The sequence below is a fragment of the Delphinapterus leucas genome, chromosome 13, assembly GCF_059928025.1.
Source record: "Delphinapterus leucas isolate spDelLeu-1000000601 "Yukka" chromosome 13, BTC_Dleu_Yukka2, whole genome shotgun sequence".
NCBI lineage: Eukaryota > Metazoa > Chordata > Mammalia > Artiodactyla > Monodontidae > Delphinapterus > Delphinapterus leucas.
In genome coordinates this window covers 12308014-12332287 of record NC_143141.1, presented here as the reverse complement: position 1 = coordinate 12332287, position 24274 = coordinate 12308014, and the positions used below count along the sequence as shown (strand labels likewise).

The 24274-nt window shown below is 36.6% G+C and overlaps 1 protein-coding gene across 2 annotated transcripts in view; it reads right to left on the bottom strand.

The window, feature by feature from the left end:
* ZC3H6 (zinc finger CCCH-type containing 6) overlaps window positions 1-24274 on the bottom strand; it is an 80267-nt gene that overhangs the window by 44407 nt on the left and 11586 nt on the right. For both annotated transcript variants that reach the window (XM_022599041.2, XM_022599042.3), the window contains exons 2-5: window positions 16573-16753; window positions 9688-9810; window positions 3491-3767; window positions 886-1019 (exon numbers count right to left, since the gene is read on the bottom strand). In XM_022599041.2, coding sequence (XP_022454749.1) covers window positions 886-1019; window positions 3491-3767; window positions 9688-9810; window positions 16573-16753 — 715 coding nt within the window. The remainder of the gene's footprint in view (window positions 1-885; window positions 1020-3490; window positions 3768-9687; window positions 9811-16572; window positions 16754-24274) is intronic.

Here is a 24274-nt window from a genome sequence, read left to right as displayed (position 1 = left end):
GGAATTGGACCACTCTAATCCAGAAAGTCGCTACAAGGTTGAAATGTACTGTTCAGAGTTCAGTTCAGTTCAACATATATTTATTCAATATCTACTATACACATAATTCATAAATTCATCTTTCCAACCATTTATACCTCCTTTTTTCTCTTGTAATGATTTCAACTGTAATAAGTAAGTGAATTTACCGCTATCTCCCTTCTTGGTCCTGCTACGTATTGAGCTATTAGCATTTTATTGCCATTTGCATCTAGGGACCATGACTCCTAGGAAAGGAAAGTACAACAGAGAACTAATAGAACAAACATTTTTGCTTTCAGACATATCAATTTTATTTTGAGGTGCTTTCCAACTTACCGATTTTATTTCGAGGGCACCAAAACGTGCATCTGTGTACTACTATCAAAACTAATTAAAACAATACTTCTTTTCTGGAGTTCATCTATACTCATTCGATCTGAACTGGAAATTTTTCATTTACTAGAAAAGTAGCATTAAAATCACAATGCTGGGCTTCCCTGGTGGCAGAGTGGTTAAGAATCTACCTGCCAGTGCAGGGGACATGGGTTCAAGCCCTGGTCCGGGAAGATCCCACATGCCGTGGAGCAACTAAGCCCGTGCGCCACAACTACTGAGCCCACGTGCCACAACTACTGAGCCCGCGCACCTAGAGCCCGTGCTCCTCAACAAGAGAAGCCACCTCAGTGAGAAGCCCGCTCACCGCAACTAGAGAAAGCCCACGCGTGGCAAAGAAGACCCAGTGCAGCCAAAAGTAAATCAATTAAATAAATAAATTAAAAAAAAAATCACAATGCTTTCTTTTGCAGCCAAATAAGTTACAAAATGGAAAAGCTCCTCTCCTCATTATATATAAATTCTCAGTACCTCTTGAAAGTCATCCGTTCCTGAAAACACATTAGGCCCTTTATTGGCCCTTCCTCCACGGTCTTTGCGTTTGATTTTCTTCGGCAAGCCGCGTCCACGGGCAACATTAAAACTTTTAACCCTCTGTTCAATACCTAAAAAAGTTAAAATGTACTTCAGATAGTTAAAAAAACAGCACACTAGACAATCTACTAGTTTACAGGGAATAGCATATTTTAAATAGTCTATAATGTACAGTGTATTCTTTTTTTCCCTTTAGATTCAGTGAAAACAATTAATTCAGTCTTTACATTTTACTTCGTGGGTACTGCTCCTTATTGTTTTGTTTCTTAAGGGATGTTAACAACATAAGGAAGGCAAGAAACAAGGATATATACATGGCTGGAGAGGTCAAATCTAGTTTTATTCTTCTCAATTTTCCTTAGAATAAGCAATTAACAATGTTTTCTGTTTTTAAGAGAATTAAATATTACATTCATCTCTAAGGAAGACATTGTAGGTATTCGTGATTAATTTGTGGCAAATTGAGTTTCTACTGATAATGTTGAACAGACATCACATATATCTCCAAGCAAAATTTATACGTGTCTTTTACTTTTGAAAAACTTGATATTTAAAAGTCTCTAAAGAGATACTCAAATGACTAAAATTATATATTAGGGTAGTAAGTTACAATACAAAGTGATTTCTCATTATACCAAAGTCATATTGAACTAATAAGTTTTCTAATGATATTAAACCTACAAAATAGCCAATAGATATATAGAAAAATGTTTCACTTCATTAAAGAAATCAAAGAAATTAAAAATTTAAAGATAACATAACTATTTTCACCTCATAGAATAATGTTGGTAGGGATTTGGAGAAACTGGCATTTGCACACACTGGCAGGGGTGTTATAAATGGCTACATCACCTTTTTGGATATCAACTTTGTATATGGATCAAAAATCTTCAAATGTAGCTATGTCTTTTGACTCAATTCTATACTTCAGCATTTACTCTCAAAAAAAAATGTTTGCCAAGATATGTATAAATATGCAGGGCTAATCACAGAATTTTTAAAAATGGGTGCAACTTAAATCCCAAATAATTACTAACAAACAAACCTAACAGTTTAGTAGACAAATTATGGCATATCTATTTAATTGAATAGAATGTAGACATTAAAATCTACTCATTAACATAAGAATGACTGAGGTACAATTCACAGTTAAGGAAGAAAAACAACTTATAACAGTGTATAGTTTTTTGTTAAAAAATAATTGTCAAAAAATTCTAGACGAATGTATACCGGGGAATTCCCTGGCAGTCCAGTGGTTAGGACTCCGTGATTCTACTGCAGGGGGCCTGGGTTTGATCCCTGGTTGGGGAACTAAGATCCCACAAGCTGTGGCACAGCCGAAAAAAAAAAAAAAAAAAAAAGTATACCAAAAATATTAATAGTAATTGTCTCTGGGAGTAGGGATTCAAACTGCTTTTGTTTTATCTTTGATCTTTGCTGGGTTATCTTTTCTACACATAGAAAAAGTTTTCTACATTTGACCATATATTATTTTCATAATTCTGGGGGAAAAAATGAAAGTCAAAATAAAATGCAATACTCAATTCTTTAACAGAACAAACAGAAAGAGTTTGAAAGGAAGAACCCCAGGTGGGAAGGGATGAACAAGGTCTCTACATTCCCCTTATTCCCCAAGTGGAATGATCCCTGACACCACTACGTCTGGACTCCAGGAACAAACTTACTAAGTACAATAGCATATGCATAGACAAATTCCTGTCTCTTTAGTTCAACAAAGCCTAGATCCACATTTTTCAAAGGAATTTTGCTTGGAAATCAAGAAAAAATAAAGCCATAAAAATAACCAAATTTACTCGTAACTGATTCCTTTTTTCAATGATACTTAAATGATAGTTACATAGGGCTTGGTGCTCACTACTTCACCTCAGCCTCATCTCGCTCCAGTTTTCTTGAAGCAGACATATTGACTGGACAGTTCTTAAGGCTGATTTGACCCTGATGTGACTCACAATTTCTATGGCAATCTTGTACTGGTCTCTCCAGGGACGATGTGCCTCAATATAGCAGATGAATAGGTTATCACTCCAGAAATTTCTTTAGATTATGTTCTTATTTCTGATCCTGAAGAATGTCTATAGTCCTGAGTACATTTACATAGCAAAGATGATCACTACCTTTTAAAGCCTAATAAAAGAATAGCTTCCCAGGATTCTGTCCTTACAGGTCTAAAACATAAAGTAACCCAGAGTAACAGAGACAGCTGAAAAAGGTACGTTATTTCTTTCAGTATACTGATACCATATAAAAGGGAGGGGAAAAACTTAACAGGAAAGCTGTTTTACATTTTTATACACTTTAAAAATATTAAGAAATCTTTTAGATTCAAATTTTAAAATATCATGCAGATTGAAATATTTGTAGATTTTTGTCCTCAAGGTCTACAAATAAGAAAAAAAAACGAATTCAGGAAGCCCAGGAATAAGCTGATCATGAGAAAGGGCAAAGAAATTTAAGATTTTACTTCATATTTACCTGTTTTAATAAGGTTCTCATATTAAAAAACAGACAATTTCCAACTTACCTTGCTGAATCCCTTTCAATCTTTGTTTTTTCCCTGGTTCTTTAGAAAAGGATGATCCTAAAGCAGTATTTGAGGTTTCTTTAGCTTGCCTGTATTGTTTCAGCCGACTGGCAAAATCTTCCTCTGTTTCCTGACTGTAGGTACCAAAGTTGTCATCACTGTAGGTACCAAAGTTGTCATCACTGTAGGTACCGTACTCATCATATTCTTTACTTTTAAATTTTCTGTTATGTTGACTCTTCTTTGATGCCAGGTAGCTTCCTGATATATGTCCATGCTAAGCGAAAACGCACAACCATTATCAAGATGTTTCAGTTACATACAGGAATTGATAGTAACACAGGACATCCTTTTCCCCCCAGAAAGTTGGGAGAAAGAAGGGGAAAAGACAGTTATTAGTGCTGCCTCTTGGTTAGAACTTCTCTATGGCACTATTTAAAACTAAGTTCTAAAAGCTAAATGCTACTCTGATGTTATTAAACATTATAATGTTCATAGAACTTTGCTGGAGAGTGTGTCTTGTTCACTTTTTGTTTTCCATGTCCACGTCTTACGTTTCTCATGCTCCATGCCTCGATATTTATACACATAAGAGTACTTTAAAATCCATACTGTCATACAGAAATTCCGTCTCCAAAAAACTGAAGAGGTCTTTTTGAAAACAGAAAAATAAAATAGTGAAATAGCTTGGAGCAAGGGTAGAAAATATATAGAGTCTCCTAAGATTCAAAAATTCCCACATGACACGTTTAAGCATATTATATTTAATTAAAAAACTATATGTAAAGTCAAATTTGTAAAAAGAAAATATTTACATTTGAGGTCTAATAGAAAAAACAGAGATTTCCCTAATAGTAAAAAACATCTAATGAATAAATCGCTCATTAGAAACTATTTATTGCACTTATACATTATTAATTTTATTGCTTTTTACTAAAGCATGTAAAAACAAAAAATACATTGTAGTCCTAGAAGTTCATTTAATGATAGTATTCAAGTATATCTCTATTTACTGAAATATTTTTATTACTTCTATCATATCTATTGTCAATTTTTTTATAAGAAAGCAAGAGAAAAATTGCACATAGGGCTTCCCTGGTGGCGCAGTGGTTCAGAGTCCGCCTGCCGATGCAGGGGACATGGGTTTGTGCCCTGGTCCGGGAAGATCCCCCATGCCGCGGAGCGGCTGGGCCCGTAAGCCATGGCCGCTGAGCCTGTGCGTCCGGAGCGTGTGCTCCGCAACGGGAGAGGCCACAACAATGAGAGGCCCGCGTACCGCAAAAAAAAAAAAAAAAAAAAAAAAATGCACATAATTACAGCTTGAGGATCTAGAAAAAGTCAGACCATGACTCATTTTCAGTTTAGTACATTTTAAATGTGATATAAAAATACTGCCCTGGCAGAATACCAACACGAGACTGTGTTTTTAATAAAATGCAGAGAACATACAGAGTGAAGTAAGTCAGAAAGAGAAAAACAAATATCGTATATTAACTCATATATGTGGAACCCAGAAAAATGGTACAGATGAACCGGTCTGCAGGGCAGAAATAGAGACACAGATGTAGAGAACAAACATATGGACACCATGGGGGGAATGCGGGGCAGGGCGGGGCGGGGCGGGGGGGGGGGGGGGCGGGTGGTGGTGGTGGTGGTATGAACTGGGAGATTGGGATTGACATATATACACTAATATGTATAAAACAGATAACTAATGAGAACCTGCTCTATAAAAAATAACAATAAAATAAAATTCAAAAATTCAAAAAAAAGTAAAATTCAGAGAAATAATTAAGTCCTTTTCAGCAATTATAAAATAGAGAAAAAGTATATAACTAAAGCAATCAAGAAAATCAATTAGCTCATCAGTTTTAAATTTTGAAGACATTATATTAGATTTCCACATTTTTTTAAGCAACATTTTTAAAGTTTATAAGCTGTTCTCAGTCTAGCGCTTCAGAAATTCAGGAGGGGATTTACAGTTACAGCCAAAAGCCATTTAAAAAAAGCCACTATGAAAATAAAACAAAAAATAATTGCTTTGATTAAGGTGAAGATTAATTAGTTGAGTGGTACTTACATTTCCTTTTATAAAAAATGTGATTACATTCATTCTTCAAAAATATATTTCAACGCCTAATGAGCAAGGATTACTCTCTGTTAATGGGCGAGTATGAATTTTTCTCTAGAGATTAGATGCTTTTCACAAAAGCTTTAAGTCTTAATATTAATCCAATTCTCTGATTTTTCACAGCCTTTACAAAAGTCATCTCCATAATTCCTACTTTTTCAAGCAGAATTATCCCTAAACTTTGAATCCATCCCTCCCTTGTTTTCCCAACTGCAAATAATCCTAATAGCCCTCTAATTATGCAAACCTCAGGGCTTCTTCTGCAGTGACAGACTCTAATGTGGCTTGCTGCAGTGCTTAGTGTTTGCATCAGGGCACCACCCATGCGGTGCAAGCTCTCCAGGAAGCGCTAAATGAATGAGGGGTTACAGAGCAGCCCCAGTTCTCTAGGAGAGTATCTCCTCGTGCTTCACATGTTCACCATTTGGAATGAACAAAATGTACTCACCAGCAAGGATCTAGCAAGTATTTTTAAAAGCCCTCCTAAAGATAAAAGAAATGAGAAAGACTATAAATTTTACTGAAGGATATAGTTCCTCCAATCACTTTGCTTATTGATTATTAGGCTATCTACCTGCTAGAATGTCTGTGGGGGCAGATTTGGTTTCTGTTACACAGGCTGTCACTCTAAGCATGAAATAAGAGAACAGGAGACCCTGAACAAGGATGAGGAAAAAGGAGATATATTAAGTACTAATTTAATAGCTAATTTAATAGCTAGATGCTAATACTATATTCTATTGTCGGCCTATAACTGTAGAAGTGTCATACAGTAGACACTTGTTATCTAATTAAATGAGATTTTTAGGATATACTTTCTAACCTCAGTGAGTCAACACTAAACCACATATGAAGGAAATGATCCTGAACTTTCTCTTCTAATGGCAGACTAGGTAATTTAATTCAGATCAGTCCTCCTCCTAAAAAAATGCAGCAAAGATAGACAAGATATTTTTTTCAGACCACTGTAGACATCAGAGAGCTGACAAATTAGTGAAGGATTACTGAACCGTTACCCATGGAGTAGATGAAAATCCCCAGAAGTGAGCAGTACTTGGAGCTGTTTTTGCTCTGAAAGCATCAGCCCAGCATGAAAAATCATCTGAAAAGGTTCAACAGCACTTTTGACTATCCTTTCAATCTTTGGGAACAAAAGGAGTCCAGAGTCTGGAAAAAGCGGAAGCCTTAGCGACACCCACCCACCAGAACTCAGAAAGTCTGGGGTTTTTCAGATACACGCACGCTGACCTGAATACTCCTCAGTGCTCCTGAGAGCATCAGGATTTTTCTAGCACAAAATAATATTCAGATTGAAGATTCTGTTCATACAGTGCAACATATTTAAGGAAGACATAAAGTATATCATGTTGTTTTAAATTTTTTTCTGTTTAAAACACATCAAATAATGTTTGCACTTGAAGAGGTAGGTGGCACAAAATTCATATACTGAAGCCCTAACCCCCAGTACCTCAAAATATGACAGTGTTTAGAGAAAGGGCCTTTAAAGAGGTGATTAAGTTAAAATGAGGATGTTAGGGTGGGCCCTGATCCAATTTGACTGCTGCCCTTATAAGAGGAAATTTGGACACACAGAGACACCAGGAGTCCACGTGCACAGAGGAATGACCATGTGAGGACAAAGCAGCACGAAGGTGACCACCTACAAGCCAAGGAGAAAGACCTAAACAGATCCTTCCCTTGTGGCCCTCAGAGGAAACCAAACCTGCCAGCACCTCGATCTTGGACTCAGATCTAGCCTCCAGACTGTGAGAAGATAAATTTCTGCTGTTTAAGCCACCAGTCTGTGGTATGTTGTTATGGCAGCCCTAACAGACAAATACATGACGTATTCTTTATTTTCAAAGGTTTAAAATTTGTAGCATATGTCTTATAAAATATTTTTTTAATATCAGAAAGCAAAGAATGAAATTGAAAGTTTAATTTTTCTCTTTGAAAAGCAGTAACCCAAAACCACAGTGAGATATCATTTCACACCAATTAGGAAGGCTGTTATCCAAAACAAAACAAACAAACAAAAACAGAAAATAACAAGCTTGACAAGGATGTGGAGAAATCAGAAAAATCTCATGCATTGTTGGTGGAAATGTAAAATGGTGCAGCCTTTGTGGGAAACAGTTGGTAGTTCCTCAGAAAGTTAAATGTAGAAATAACATATCATCAAGCAGTTCCACTCCCAGGTCTATACTCCAAAGAATTGAGAGCAGAGTCTCAAAGAGATACCTATACACCCACGTTCATAGCAGCATTATTCACAACGCGCAAAAGGTGGAAGCAATCCAAGTATCTATCGACAAAATGTGGTATATACATATAATTGAATATTATACAGCTTTGAAAAGGAAGGAAATTCTGATACGTACTACAACACAGATGAACCTTGAAAAAATTATGGTAAGTGAAATAAGCCAGACACAAAAGGACAAATACAGCATGATTCCACCTATATGAAGCACCTAGAGCAGGCAAATTCATAGAGATGGAAAGTAGAATAGTGGTTACCAGGAGTGGAGGGAGGGGGAAATTAGGTATTATTGCTTGATAAGTACATGGCTTCTGTTTAGGAAGATGAAAAAGTTCTGGAAATGGACAGAGTGATGGTTGCACAACAACATAAATAAACTTCATGTCACTGAACTGTATATTTTAAAATGGTGAAAATAGTGAATTTTTCCAAAGACATACAAATGGCCAACAGACACATGAAAAGATGCTCAACATCACTAATCATCAGGGAAATGCAAATCAAAACCACAAGGATAGGGCTCCCCTGGTAGCACAGTGGTTAAGAACCCGCCTGCCAATGCAGGGGACACGGGTTTGAGCTCTGGACCGGGAAGATCCCACATGCCGCAGAGCAACTAAGCCCATGCGCCACAACTACTGAGCCTGCGCTGTACAGTCTGCAAGCCACAACTACTGAGCCTGCGTGCCACAACTACTGAAGCCCGTGTGCCTAGAACCTGTGCTCCACAACAAGAGAAGCCACCGTGCACCGCAATGAAGAGTAGCCCCCACTCCCTGCAACTAGAGAAAGCCAGCGCACAGCAACAAAGACCCGATGCAACCAAAAATAAGTAATTAATTTAAAAAAACCCACAAAAACCCACAAGGACATATCACCTCACACCTGGCAGAATGGCTATCATCAAAAAGACAAGAAATAACAAGTGTTGGTGAAAATGTGGAGAAAAGGGAACACTTGTACGCTGCTGGTGGGAAGGTAAATTGGTGCAGCCGCTGTGGAAAACAGTACAGAGGTTTCTCAAAATATTAAGAATAGAACCAGCAAATATCCAGCAATTCCACTTTGGGGTATTTTCCCAGAGAAAATAAAAACACTAATTCGAAAAGATATATGCACCCCTATGTTCACTGCTGCATTGTTTATAATAGCCAAGATATGGAAGCAGCCTAAGTGTCCATTAACAGATGAACGGATAAAGAAGATGCAGTATATATATATATACACATATATATATATGCACGCAGTATATATACAATGGAATATTACTCAGCCATAAAAAAGAATGAAATCTTGCCATTTGTGACAATAAGGACGGACTTAGAGGGCGTTATGCTAAGTGAAATAAGGCAGATAGAGAAAGATAAATATCACTATTATTTCTCTTATATGTGGAATCTAAAAACCAAAACAAATGAGCAAACATAACAAAACAGGAACAGATTCACAGATAGAACAAACAAGTGGTTACCAGAGGGGAATGGGGATGAAATAGGTGAGGGAGATTAAGAGGTACAAACTTCCAGTTGCAAAATAAATGAGTCACAGGGATGAAATGTACAGCATGGGGAGAACAGTTAATCATAATGTAGTATCTTTGTATGGCAACAGATGGTAACCAAACTTATTGTGGTGATCATTTTATGTATAGAAATACTGAATCCTATGTTGTGCACCTGGAACTAACACAGTGTTGTAGGTCAATTATACTCCAATTCAAAAGAAAAAGAGAGAGAAAAAGAAATAGTTAAAATGGTAAATTTATGTTCTGTATATTTTATGACAATAAAAATAAAGGCATACCTGAGGAAATGGAATGTCATAATCCCTGTAGAAACCACTTCTTTTTCTGTGGGAACTTTCTGTATGTTCGACCTCTGAATCAAGGCTGTAGTCTGAACTATCATCACTGGATGGAGAATTATGCTAAAAGAAGGAAAAACCAAAAATGTTACATTTACAAAAGGAAGAAAATTTAACTAGTAACTAGATAAGCTTGTTTCAGCCAGAGGTGCCAACCAACAGATTATATTATCCTAGTAGGTTCTTAAGTATTAACTGGAAAATTCTTGTTCCAAAGACCACCTCCACCCCAACTCTTCTGAAATTTTCTGAGGAATAGTACATCTTCCTCTTTTCTCGGGGATTTTAATGACAGCATTTTCCCCATCATCCCTGTGGCCCAAGGACTTCAAATAGAAAATACTGCACCTCTATGCTCTAAAGTGATCTTAAATTTAAGTTAATCTTTATTTTTAAAATCTTTGGCTGCGTTGGGTGCTCGCTGCTGCGTGCAGGCTTTTAGTTGCTGCGAGCGAGGGCTACTCTTCGTTGCAGTGCACGGCTTCTCACTGCGGTGGCTTCTCTTGTTGTGGAGCATGGGCTCTAGGCACGCGGGCTTCAGTAGCTGTGGCATGTGGGCTCAGTAGTTGTGGCTCGCGGGCTCTAGAGCGCAGGCTCGGTAGTTGTGGCGCACGGGCTTAGTTGCTCCGTGGCATGTGGGACCTTCCTGGACCAGGGCTCGAACCCGCGTCCCCTGCATTGGTAGGCGGATTCTTAACCACTGCACCACCAGGGAAGCCCCTAAGTTAATCTTAAAGGAAATAAAATTGGTTCCTCATCACCAAAAAGAGTCCTAGAACATGAATAGAGTATGAAGTAATTTATTTTTACCTAAAACAGCTTTAGAGTTCTTAATCTATTGCATAAGTACCCTAAATCTAAAAGATATCAAAACATTCCAAATTATAAATATAACATAAATCCAACCCACAAAATTGAACAAAGATGAAATGCAAACCACAAGTAATTGACAGTGATTGACAAATATCAAGAATAAGCTTTTTCAAGTATGAATGCAATTTCAAAATCAAAAATCACGAAATATCCTCCATCTAGCCAAAATAATTACCTTCCCAGGTTGAGCACCCTCTTTAAAAAATTTTTTTGAAGTTCTTATCAACAAAGACACGGACTCTGTATTTTATCATCCTTGCATTCCCAGCATCTAAGACTAGAACAAACTCAGTAAAAATGTGCTGAACTAAATTGACCTCTTGATACTTTTACAGTAGAAGGATCTGTTTTCTTCTACTCCATTCTTAAATGCTGGTTTAAGAAGACAAACTGTTTTCCTCCACCTTGTTCTTAAATGTTCTGGGGTTTAGTTTTGGGGTGCTGTTAATTCTGCTTTTGTTGATCTGATAGGTGATATGAAGATCTTTTTATAATTATGCTATGAAATGCTTCAAGCTTAACTACCTAATCTTTTTGGTTAGGACTTGAAATAAATATTGTCCATTTAAAAGCCAAGTTTGCTCTGTTACTAGCAGAAGTCAGCTCTGGCTCAAAAGAAAACCTTTACCTTGAAGAACACTAAAGGGGTAAGGCTTGCTTAAGAAGAAGTTCAAACAGAGGCATTGCTTCAGGAAGAGCCATCAGAGAAGAGAAGATTCTGTTTAAGGGAGAAGATTCTTCAGGCTAGCCCCCAAAAATGAGTCTAGAACACAGACGTTAAGAAGTCATTAGGAAGGCTATTATAAAAAAAATGTATGTGGCTCACCTACAGTAATAAGAAGTAATTATTAACCCCAAATTAGCAATTGGACTACATTAAAAATAGCTGGAAATAGTAGAGAGTAATTAAAAATTATTAAATTTTTAAGTGAAAAGGATAGTATACTTTTTTTATTTCAGAATTTTTGAGTTTCTTTTTTTTGGTTATTGTTTGGTATCTGTTTGGTGTTTGAAAGTGTTCCCTTAATTTTGTTATTTTACCTATAATACACTGGTGGATTATTTCTTTCAATACACTTGGTTGGTAAGTACTAAAGTTCAAGTCTAGGGACTTCCCTGGTGGTCCAGTGGGTAAGACTCCACGGTCCCAATGCAGGGGACCCTGGTTCGATCCCTGGTTGGGGAACTAGATCCCTCATGACGCAACTAAGAGTCCGCATGCCACAACTAAAGATCCCGCATGCTGTAAAGAAGATCCTGCATGCCACAACTAAGACCCAGCCCAGCCAAATAAATAAATGTTTTAAAAATAAATAAAGTTCAAGTCTCAGTGATTATGCTTCCTATAGAACTCTTAACAAACATGACACCACAATGTGGTGAGTAAAGAGGGCAAAAGACATAGTCAAGAACTAATTAACAGGATAGCCATTTAGTGACCCCTTTAAATATTCAAACAGTAACAGAAAGAATTTAGGGACTTCAGTGACTTCCCCAAACCATGCCAGCCTTTTCACACCTTTTTGCTTTTGTACTCTCTGTGTCTCTTTGGTCAACGAGCTAATTCCTACCTGTCCTTCAAGATTTATCACAAAAAATCTCCATGTCCAATAGTAAGAGAATGACACTAAAGTATAATACAATACAGAGCAATCAATTAAAATGGTATTTTAGAAGATTTTATAGAAACAACAAAATGTTTATCTGTACTATTAAGTGAAAATGCAAAATATAAAATCAATTAAATGGCATTTCTCTAATAATAATTGTCCACAAATTCATTATTACTCCTACCCTCAAGAGGTGGAGATTAATTCCTCTCCCTTTGAGTGTGGACTAGACTTAGAAGCTTGCTTCTAGCAAACAGAATTTGTCAGAAGTGATTAGGTTATAAAAAAGACTGTAGCTTTCATCCTGGATGCTCTCTCTTGCTCTCTTGCTTTGGAGGAAGCCAGCCAAAGCACGAGGTCAAAGAAGTGGTATGTAAAGGGGTCCACATGGTGAGGAACGGAGGCCTGCCAAGAGCCACATGACCGAACTTGGAAGAGGATCCTGCCTTAGTCAGGAGATGACTGCAACCTCGCAGGAAGCGCTGAGCCAGAATACCAAGTTAAGCCGTGCCCACGTTCCTGACCCACAGAAACTAGGAGACAAACTTTTGTTGTTTTAAGCTTCTAAGTTTGGGGTAATGTGTTGCGCAGCAGTAGTTAACTAATACAGGTTTTGGTATCTGGAAATGCGGTGCTGCCAGTACAAATATCTAAAAGGTAGAACTGGTTTTGGAACCAGGCAGTGGATAGAAACTGGAATGATTTTAAGAGGGCACTAGTGAAAGCCTAGATCACCCTGAATTATTGTTAGTAAAATTTTGGACTTTGGGGTGACTTAAAAGGAAAGTGAGAGAGATCTTATTAAAACTGGAAAAAGGGAGATCCTTGTTATGCAGTGGCAGAAATCTAGCAACACTGTTACATTCAGCAATGTGGAAAGTAGAAAATGTGTCTAATGAACTAGGTGATCTAGTTAAGATTTTCAAGCAAAATGTTGAAAGTACCTATCTATGAGGAAAGAGAGATGAATTAAAGGAAGAACTGTTAAAAAGGAACCAGGACTTGATGGTTTTAAAAGTTCTTAGCCTCAAAATATCTAACTTTGTTTTTGCGTTTCCCTTTTTTCTGAATTAGTTTGGCCAACCCCTGCTGCAGGGGGCACAGGTTCGACCCCTGATGGGAGAACTAAGATCCTGCGTGCCGTGCGGCATGGCCAAAAAAAAAAAAAAACTACTGACTTTTCATTCTAATTTGTTAAATTCTACTTATAACTTTATTAAGCCCTTCCTTTTTGTTTCTGTCTTACTTTGCTGTTTTCTAGATTTTAATACTATAATAATTTTTCTTCTGATAATTTTTTAGCTACCTTCCATATGTCAAATTCTATTATTATTTTCATGAAATTCGGCAGATCTAGTCTGCATTCAAAGGTGTTTCTGTTTTTCGACTTTGTTATTTATGTCTAGTTTTATTGCATTGTGGTTTGAGATTGCTCTTTTTACTATTTCTACTCCATCAAATTAATTGGAGTTTTCTTTGTTGCCTATGACATGGTCTGTTTTTATGAATATTCCAAGTATACCTGACAGGAAGATATATTCTCAGGATTCAGAGCTTACTATATATTTATAATATTTATAATACTATATATTATAATATTATAATATTTCTTTAATATCCTTACCACCTTTTCATCCATTTGATTAATCTCCTTGGGTTAAGAGAGGTATACTGGTGTATCTCCTGTTATTACTGTATTCCTGTCTATTTCTTCTCATAGTTCTTATGAAAACTGATGTTTAAGGGGATATTAAATAACAATAAATAAATAAATCTTCACTGTGAATTATAACCTTAACATTATAAAACGCCCTTCTTTGTTTCTTTCAATGCCTTTTTGACCTAAATTTGACTTTTTCATATATCAACACTGTGATTTCTGCCTTTTCTTTCTTTGCATCTGCCTGGTATAGCTTCACCCACTTTTCATTTTTTTATTTTTTTAACATCTTTACTAGAGTATAATTGCTTTACGATGGTTTTACCCACTTTTAAAATCTTTCTCTTTTACACAGCTTAGAGTTGGATTTTGCATTGTTGGGAGGTATATCTTTTGGTATTAGAAAGATTATATTTTTGTTTCAGGTATTTCTTTCCAGTTGTCTTTTTCCAATAACCTTAGTCCCTATCCCTTCTTTGCATACTATTTGTTTACTAGTAGGACCAATATTGAAATTAGGCAGTAACCTCTTCTTCTACTTCCTCTCTTTCATTCCCAGGATAATAATTTGAAGTATATTTAAAAGTCTCAGTTAATAACTAAAAAACTACCAAGAAGGTTATCCTGCTTACCATATATTCTTCTGCTTTCCCTGACGTTTTTTACAGCTGTAATGTTTCAATACATACTATACTGCCCCCCATGTCCATCATTTAGTCTTAGCTTTACAGACTAATACGTAGTGTATGTAGATCACTCTCACTTTTTCAACCAGTCATTTTGGTTATCTGAACGTGTGCTCTAAGAGATTCTATGAGAGGTCTTATGATAATATTTCCTGACTTCTATTATATACAGTTTTTCTGAGAACTTTATATTTGAAGTTCAGTATTTAGCTGGAAATAAAATGCTTGGCTTGCGTTTTATTCAAATACGTTACTCCATTATCTTCTGGCATAAAATGTTGATATCAAAAATTTTTCTATAAATCTGACTTTCCTTTCTTAATAAGTGGCTTGGTCTTTTTGCCTAAATGACCAAAGGATTCCCTTTTCCCCCAGTTCTGCTGATGCTGTTTGATCATAGTCTGTATTATTTTCTTAATTTTTAAAAATCATTTTGAAATGTTAGGTTAAGTTTTTCATGTTTTGTGGGCATTCTTTCCTTTCTGGAAGAATATTATTCTCCCCATTTTCCTCTTTTTTTTAATAAGAATAACTTACATGGAATGTGGTCATGGTCCAATCTTGTTGCTCATGTGTCAAAGGAGGAATGAGCCAGGAAAACTTTCCTAGCTTCACTCTCTAGGGTTAGTTCTTCTGTCGTTAGCACATGAAGTATCAAAAAACATGGCTGTGTATCTTCTGAGATACGCCACCCCTGCTCCCTTCCCCCATTTTCTTTCCTTGGCCCTAGTATTCTTGTCCTCTCAACTTAGATTCTACTCCTAGCAGTTTTCTCCTCAGGGTGGGACTCTGTCCTAGAAGAGATTTAGTTGATGAGTATTCATCAGGCACAGACCATTCTAGCACCATCCAATTTTACGTGGTCACCTTATACTCATGCGGGAATTGGGAGCTAGTAAAGCCCCCTCTCAGTTTCCATTGCTGTTTCTCAGTTTGGCCGACAGGCTTTCCATGTTCACTGGGGACTCCTGCACTGAGATGAATACCTGTTGGTAATTTGTTTTCTGGAAGTTCTTTTTACCTTCCCTCTCTTCATTTCACACAATTGCTGATCCTACTCTGGTCTTGTTGCTGTCTGTGGTTTGGCCTTATCCTTTTTTATTTTTGAGGTTTGTGAAGATAACTTGTTACTTCATTTTTTGGTAGATGTTGCCAATGAATTTTTGGTTTTGCTATTCTAATTGCTCTGTTTTTATGGGGGAAATTCAGGGAGTTTCAAAAACTACCCCACCACTGCTGCCAACTTTTCTCTGATTTCTCTGTCAGTATAGGTTTCCCTTCTTCTCAACCGCAATCCACATTATTCTGTATCCAGCACCCAATTGCTCTCTTGATAGCATTTGTTTTTCAATTGTTTACTGTCTCTCTCCTTCCCTTTTCAGTGTAATCTCTATAACAGCAGAGACCATTTCATTCATTACTATAACCCCCAGCATACAGCACAGAGATTTCCACGCAAGCACGCAATAATACTTACAAATGAATAAATAAATGAACGGATGGACAATGCCAGTGCTGTTAATCTACATCTGTAGAGAATGAAACTTTCTTTCCTTAAGCTTTCAGTATTCTTGCATACAATCTTCCATCAATTTAAAAGATTTATTCTAATTTGCATTAAAAGTTACTTTGATTATTTAATTTTTTTATTGGAGTAGAGTTGCTTTACACTGTTGTGTCATTTCTGCTATACAACAAAGTGAATCAGCTATACGTATACATATATCCCCTCTTTTTTGGATTTCCTTCCCATTTAGGTCACCACAGAGAACCTAGTAGAGTTCCCCTGTGCTATACAGTAAGGTTCTCATGAATATTTTTTAAATCTTTAAAACATTTCATATAATCTTTATGTTCATAAAATTTCTTAAGCACATAAAAAGATCTAATCCATATATTTTATAAGAAAATAGGCAATGATTTATACTTTGTAATTTCCAGTGTTTTATATTTCATAAAAATTTACCAAAAGAATAAAAAGTAGATTCTAACTAACCTTATGTTTCTCACGTTTTCTCCTTTTGGACTTTTTCTTCTCTTTTTCCTTCTTGTGTTTTTTCCTTGATTTTCTGTAGGCTTTCTCATTTTTCTGCTTTTCATCCTCTTTTGCTTCCTGTTCTTGTGTTTCTTCAAATCCTGCATCATCTATTTCACCATCTTCTAATTCACCATCTTCTCTGTAAAAGACAATGAAAATTTTAATTTTCAAATGTCAATTCTAAAGAGAATCTTACAGAAACAGTTCCAAAAGAAAAAAAAAGCATGAGCCAAGAATTTAAGTTATACTCATTTAGATCAGGGGTTGGCCAATTTTCTATAAAGGGCTAGATAGTAAACATGTTAAATTTGCAGGCCACATATGGTTTCTGTTGCAAAATCTCTCTTTTTTTACAACACCCTTCAAGAACGTAAGAAGCAATTTCAGCAGCCATAGTTCGCCAACCTCTGATTTAGAGTAAGAGCATTGACTCTCACTCAGTAAACGAATGAATGCATGAATGCAATAGTATCCCAAGGTAATACAGCAATAGTTACCATCTATAATACTAAGCTACCATAAAAATGAAAGAAAGAAAGAAAAAGAGGGAGAGAGGGAGGGAGGGAGGGAGGAAGAAAGGGAGGAAGAAAGAAATTAAAACACTTTAGGAAGCAAACATTCTAACTACAGGAAGGAATTTAACTTAGTGACCTGTAGACAGCTATAAATAGCTTTAAAATAAAAGCAATGTAATATATTAATTCTCACCATAAGAGTAAACTTCAATAAGAAGACAAATTTCAATAGGTAGATAAGTAATCTACCTACTGAAACCTGAACCACAAAAGCAGAATAATAAATTCCTCAACTTGAATCTGTAAAAAATATTCAGAGTAAAACCCAAAATCTACAAATCTTTATATTAATTATGACATTTTTATAGTTATAGAAGCCCCATCGTTCACTAACCGTATTTTAAATGCAAATTAACCAACTGATCTACATGGGAAGATAAATACATAAAATAATTTTAACATTTTATCCTGTTTCCATACAGTTTGAAAAAATGCAAACAACTACAAATATTACATGGTGATACAGAAAGATAAATGTCTTTTGTGACTGGAAGCAAATGAGAAGCACACAAACTATGGTATGTGCATTTTAAAGACACTTTTAAATTACTAGAAATGTGTGATTTCTAAAATGCAAAACTGATCATGTAGCACTCTCCTGTTAAAAATCTTCAATGATGTGATGTCTCAAATTTGCTTCAAACAATCCACTGAGGATGAAGGAAGCGGTCTCAACAAGATTGGCCATGAGTTGGTAATTGCTGAAACTGTGGGATGTGTATATGAGGATTCATTCTACCATTCTATCAGTATGTGTTTGAAGTTTTCCATAATAAAAAAGACAGTATCAGTGATTCCCTTCTGACCTGAGGATGATGTCAACACTCCTTGACCCCAAAAGGCCCTTTATAATTGAGTCCCTGATTAACCAGCTAATTTCAATTCCTCAAGTCCCCAAGCCTTAAACATTGCCTTAAAAACTCTCACTGCCCTGCTCCTCTCAACATCCACCCTCTCACCTCCTTCACCTGACTAAGTCCAATTCAATCTTTAGGACCCGGTTTAGATGTCCCTTCCTGCAAGACGCCTCCACTGACTACTCAGGATTAGGTGAGCTGCTCCATCCTAAGCACTCCCCTAATAATTCTCATTTCTTTATCTCTGCACTCTTCACGTTATGTCTGAATGACTTGCTTATTGGTTGGTGAAAGCGGGGTATGGGACTGTGTCTTTCACAGCTGTATCTCCTAACCCCTAGCACGGTGCCCTGCTTTTTACTGAATGACTGAACGTAGAATATCCATAACCCCTGCCATTACAGAACAGGCACACAATATCACCCTGTATTGACTGTGAAGTCAATGTTGTTTTTCTCCAGTTTCCATCATAAAATCAGAGGTATATGTCTATTTAGGTGGACTTGAAAATTTCACGTGAGGCAGGTTCAGCATACTGGCTGTTTTAATTTAAAAAGTTTTGAGCTTTCATAACACTATAATACCTATGGCCCAAGAAAAATGAGTGCATATATTCACCCAAGGACAAGTATAAGAAAGTTTTTTAACAGCTTTAGTCATGATGGTAAAAAACTGTAAACAACCCAAATCTCCATGAGCAGGTGAATGGATAAATAGCGTTTCATTTACATAATGGAATACTATAAAGCCAAAAAAAATTAACGACTGTACTGCTACACATAATACGATGAACGTTATAGACATAAGCAAAAGAAGCCAGACACAATGTCTGACTCCATTTATATGCACTTCAAGAACAGGCAAAACTAATCTATGCTGATGCGAGTTAGAACAGCGATGACCTCTTGGAGGGCTACAGCTGACAAAAAAGGAGTACTAAGAAGCCTCCTAGGTTGTTAAAATATTCTCTATAGATGGGTATGGTGATTACTACATATACACGTGTGTAAAAATTCATCAATGCTTAAAAATTCATTTAAGAATTGTGCATTTTACTGTCTACATGTAAAATCTAAATGCAAACAACAACAAGATCTACAGGTGTTAATCCTTTCTTTTACCATCATTCTCCTCCAGTTTGAGCTCCTTAAATCATACCTTAAAACCACTAATTCATAATTAGCATTTTTGACTAGAGCTTCTTAAATAAAGTGCTCAAGCTGAATACTTAAATTCTTTACCTGTGACATACGGGAATTTATATTTGTTATTAAACGTAAAACACTGAAAGTTTAAGATTTTTTCTTTCTTTTCCTTTAGCCTCTTTATCATTTCAACATTCATACAATAACACATTTAAATTTGTAAATTTATGTTTGGTTACATAAAGGAGAGTAAAAGGAAATGAAGAACAATGATCCACACTTCTATGAGCTGCTTCCAATGCTTTAAAAAATCACCTTTGGGCACAGATGGAAAGCATGTGTGGCATAATGGAAAAAGGAGACTTAGTAGGAGGAAAACTGGATTCTAATTCTAGCTCTGTCACCAAAATAAAATAAAGCTTTCTTGACTGAGCACCTACCAATGTATCAGATACTAATCCAGCTCTGTGAAAAATCAGAAATAGAAGAGATAATAGAAGTAATCAAGAGTGCTTGCCATTCTCTAGATTTTGAATTAACACTATTATGAAAGCTGTTGTGGTTACTAAACCCAAGATAATTTGTTTTAATTTAATAAATTAAAAGTTCCTAAGTCAACCATATATGGGTGACTTTTTATTAATGTAAAAATAGGGGGCTTCCCTGGTGGCACAGTGGTTGAGGACCTGCCTGCCAGTGCAGGGGACACGGGCTCGAGCCCTGGTCTGGGAGGATCCCACATGCCGTGGAGCAACTAGGCCCGTGAGCCACAGCTACTGAGCCTGCGCATCTGGAGCCTGTGCTCTGCAACGAGAGGCCGCGATAGTGAGAGGCCTGCGCACCGCGATGAAGAGTGGCCCCTGCTTGCCCCAACTAGAGAAAGCCCTCGCACAGAAACGAAGACCCAACACAGCCAAAAGTAAATAAATAAATTTAAAAAAATAATAGAATGATTATGTCCTTTTTAGAAGGAGTCATATTCATGTCACAGACATGTACATAACCGTCCAGTTAATAAACAAAATTATCTTTAAAAGAATTTCTCTCAGGCATATCCATAAAGACAGTTAGACTAGAGGAAGAATGGGGAATGATTGTCAATAGGTACAGAGTTTTTTTTAGGAGTGATGAAAGTGTTCTAAAATTAGATAGTGGTAGCAGTTGCATAACTCTGGAACATCCTAAAAATCAGTGCATTGTATACTTTAAAAGGTGAATTCTATCTCAATCTCATTTTAAAAAATAATAAAATAAAATTTTTAAAGATTTTATCTCTAGATTTAAATATCTAGACTGGAGACAACTAGAGAAAATCATAATACACTGTAGTATAAATTAAAGACTCTGAAACTGGCCAATGCCCTCACTGTTCTTATTCTGAGGTAACTAGTCACTAAATCCTTACAAATTGATACGCCTCAACAGAGAATTCTACTTTTCTCCATTTTGATATTGTTGGCTATTAAAATAAATTAACCTGAACCATTCAGTCTTACCTCCACAGGCAGTGTCTGCTTTTTCTTTATGCTTGCCTAAAGGCTCCTGTTACAAGCTATAGATCAGAAACTGAGTCTTCTGGAAGAAACACAAAAGCCTCAATAAAAGACTATACAAGTGCTCCTGATGGATGATATGACAAAGATATCACTCATGAACACAAGCTTCCTGGGATAAGCTGATAATGATCACTACAAAAAAGACATTCTTCAGAGTAGACAAGTTTATAGAAGTAGACTGCTTATCCTAAAACCAAGAGAACACAAATTTTCTAGATGCTTGAAAATGATTGCTTGTAGCACTTTTCATGCTTTGTTCTAATTCATCCTGTCATTTCTCCCTTACCATGGATGATAAATGTAGGGGAACTGCTCTGTACCAGTGCCCTGGCAACCCTACATGTCTCCACATAGGCCACACAGGCAAGGCTCAACCACAGGCTGACCTAAACCTTAGCAGATGCCCTGTGGTCCCCCCGAAGTATGGAAAGATGGGTGCTGCTGCAAGGCTATTTCTCACCCACCTCCTTATTTCGTGGGAGGCTGCTATAAGGCAATTTCTCATCCACCTTCCCTGCTTCCGGTGAGGACTTAGATTTTCCACCTTGCCCACTCCTAAGTGTACAGCTGCAGGCTGAAAAAAACTGCATAGCTGCAGTATGGAAACTGTTCCTCAGCAACAAGAGTGCCCTACCACTCACATTACCTATGATCCTCTGGCCTCTTTGATTTCAGTGTTATCCTGTAGGACAAGGGACATGAGAAGCTGACCCTATGCTGATACTGAATTTGTCGTCTATGTACGAAATAAACTCTCTGAATCTTACTCGCTGAACCTGTAAGCAGGTGTCACAAAAAACTTGCTTGTGTCTAGGATTTGCCCATGCCTGCTCCGATTGTTTCCCTCAATCTGTATAGCTTATGTGTGATCCTCTTGATTAAGCCTTAACCTAACTCCCTACCTTATACCTACAAAACTAGGGATTTCCCCTCAAGGAAAACACTGGCTGGCCATATTGGGGTCATGGAAGAGCTACCTAACTTGAGTTTTTGTGCTTTTATGTTTATCCCAAACTGGACCTTGAACATTTACATCCTAGATGGTTTATCAGCATTCGTTTCAGAGAAAGTTTGTCTTTACAAATTACCAGTGGTAAAATCTGGATACCTACCAGCCTTCAAATCACTTTTTATCCTTATCCTTTACCCAATACATTCTTACACCCTCTGGAATGTACTGGTTTGCAGAAACTCAGCTTATCCCTTTAAAATGACTATCTACAGCCATGGCAATTTTCACTTGGTTTGTTTTACTCCCCACGCCTGTCTTAGAACTTAGTCAAAGTCTCAACCCAAATACAAATTCCTTCAGGAATGGGATTTTATACAGATATATGGGCAAAATTATATATTTTAACTAGCCTAATAGCCTTCATAGTCCTATGACAATCTCTGCAAATTTTGTTTAATTCTATGTATGTTATCTGTACCCCAGAGATAAAAGAATTCCTTTGTTACTTTTGTTACAAGTAATTGCTCTTTTGTTTTTAAAACTATATGTGGCCCTTCTAATCTTTATTTCCTGAATCAACAACATGGTTTCGCATATTTACTTCATCAAAACCTAACTTGCATATATAAATAAAAAGTATATATAACAATGTAATAATTAGACATTTTTAGATATTTCCTTCCTATCTCCTTCAGGAGACCATGCTTCTCTGGGAGTGTCTGAAGGGGCACTGATCTCCCTAGAGAAAAAAACAAAAACAAAAAACTGTTACTCCCTTAAAGCTAGAATCCTTAGGGCTCTATCTTCAACTAAGGGGGTCATGTAACTTGAAAAATATATCAAAAATGTGTTGTTAACATTGACTGAAAGAATAAATAATACTGTAAAGCCCTAAAAGTACAACAAACTAAAGTCATTGATCCAAGTGGTTGTAGATCACAGCATAGCCCTGGACTTCTTCCTGGCAAGCCAAGAAAAATATACAATATGGCTGATACTTCCTGCTTCTTATGGAATAATTCCATAAGGAAAGTTGACCAATCTATACTCAAACTAAAAGACAACTGGGCTATCAAATGTGGACTCAGCAGGAGCCTTAACGTCTGACCTCCTGGTCAAGTGAGGAATCTTTGGTCATCATTCTCAAGTGCCTTCCAGTTTCTCCTTTTAACAGTCATGGCTACTCTTACTTTTCTTTCAATGCCTGGTCTCCAGAGTCAGATATGCTACTGCACAGCTGTTATTTCATGAGATGGTACAAAAATTTATTTTTATAACAGAAGGAAAACAAAGGGACTCAGTTAAGCCAAGGCCTTTTTAATCAGAGTTCCTACAAGATCGTAGCGTACATGTTAACTTGCTGTTTATGTGAGTAGGACAAGGGGAGACTGTTAAAGCTCTGCCAAGTTCCCAACATGCGCATACAAAGAAAGTGCTGTGTGTCCTTGAGCCTAACAGACACTTTCATATCCCTCCTCAGACATCGTCATAAAGCAATGCCTGTGCTTTTGTGACAGAAGCAGAAAAAAATCAAAAGGAAGAATTTCTATGTCCCAAATGAACCAATCAGAACGTAATACCTCGAATTCCTCCCAATATGTAATAAACATTTTATATTCCTCTTTATCCCTTCCACTTTCAGCATGGAGAGACCCACTGAACTTGTTTCTTAGCCAGCAAGGAGATTAACAGGTTAATTTTGCCTTTTTTTTTTAAGGTTCTGATAGAGTTCTATTATTCCTTGGAAGCTATTTATAGAGACTTTTATTGAACAAACTGTAAAATATGTAACTAAATCACAGTTAAAATTCTAAAGCTTAAAACAATGCTAAGACTAAGATTAGTTTACATAGCGGCATGCCAGAAATCTCTAATTTCTAGATGTAAGATGCAAATTTGACCCTGAGTTTTAGGAAACAGGATAAGGTATAAGACAACAGTGCTTTTAGGACAAGAACAGATCAGTTGCTCAAGAGAAGCACAATTTTGTTTCTGGGAGTGAGAAGGGAGAGAAATTTCTCCTCTGAGTCCTTATAAATATTATCAGATACAATGCGCAGTACTTGATACAATGGACACTATCTTCAATAGTGTCCATACAACAGTTTATCACTTACAGCATACCCCAATTTGAACCAAGGGCATGATGCCAAAGTTCAATTGAGAAGAAGCAATTATATGAGGAAACAAAGTAATATTGTCCAAGTACACAACTGTCTGGTGTTCTGATTTAATCCAGGGATGAAAACCACAACATCTAGAGTAGCATTTCTCAAAAACTGTATGTTTATAAGAATCTTCTGCCCTCCCAGCAAAAAAAAAAAAAAAAGTGCCATTCATTCATTTAACATATTTATTCACTACTGTCTAACTGGGGATACAATGGTAAACAAAAAAGACACGGCTTTCTTCTCCCATGAAGTTTTCAATCTAGAGATGGCGGAGACAGACATCAAAGAATCACACAAATAAATATAAAATAACAACCATATATGAAGGAGGTAAAAGTGCTACGAGTGTACACAATAGGCAAAAGTCATGTCAGGGAAGTCTGGAAGGCTTTCCCTGAGGAAGT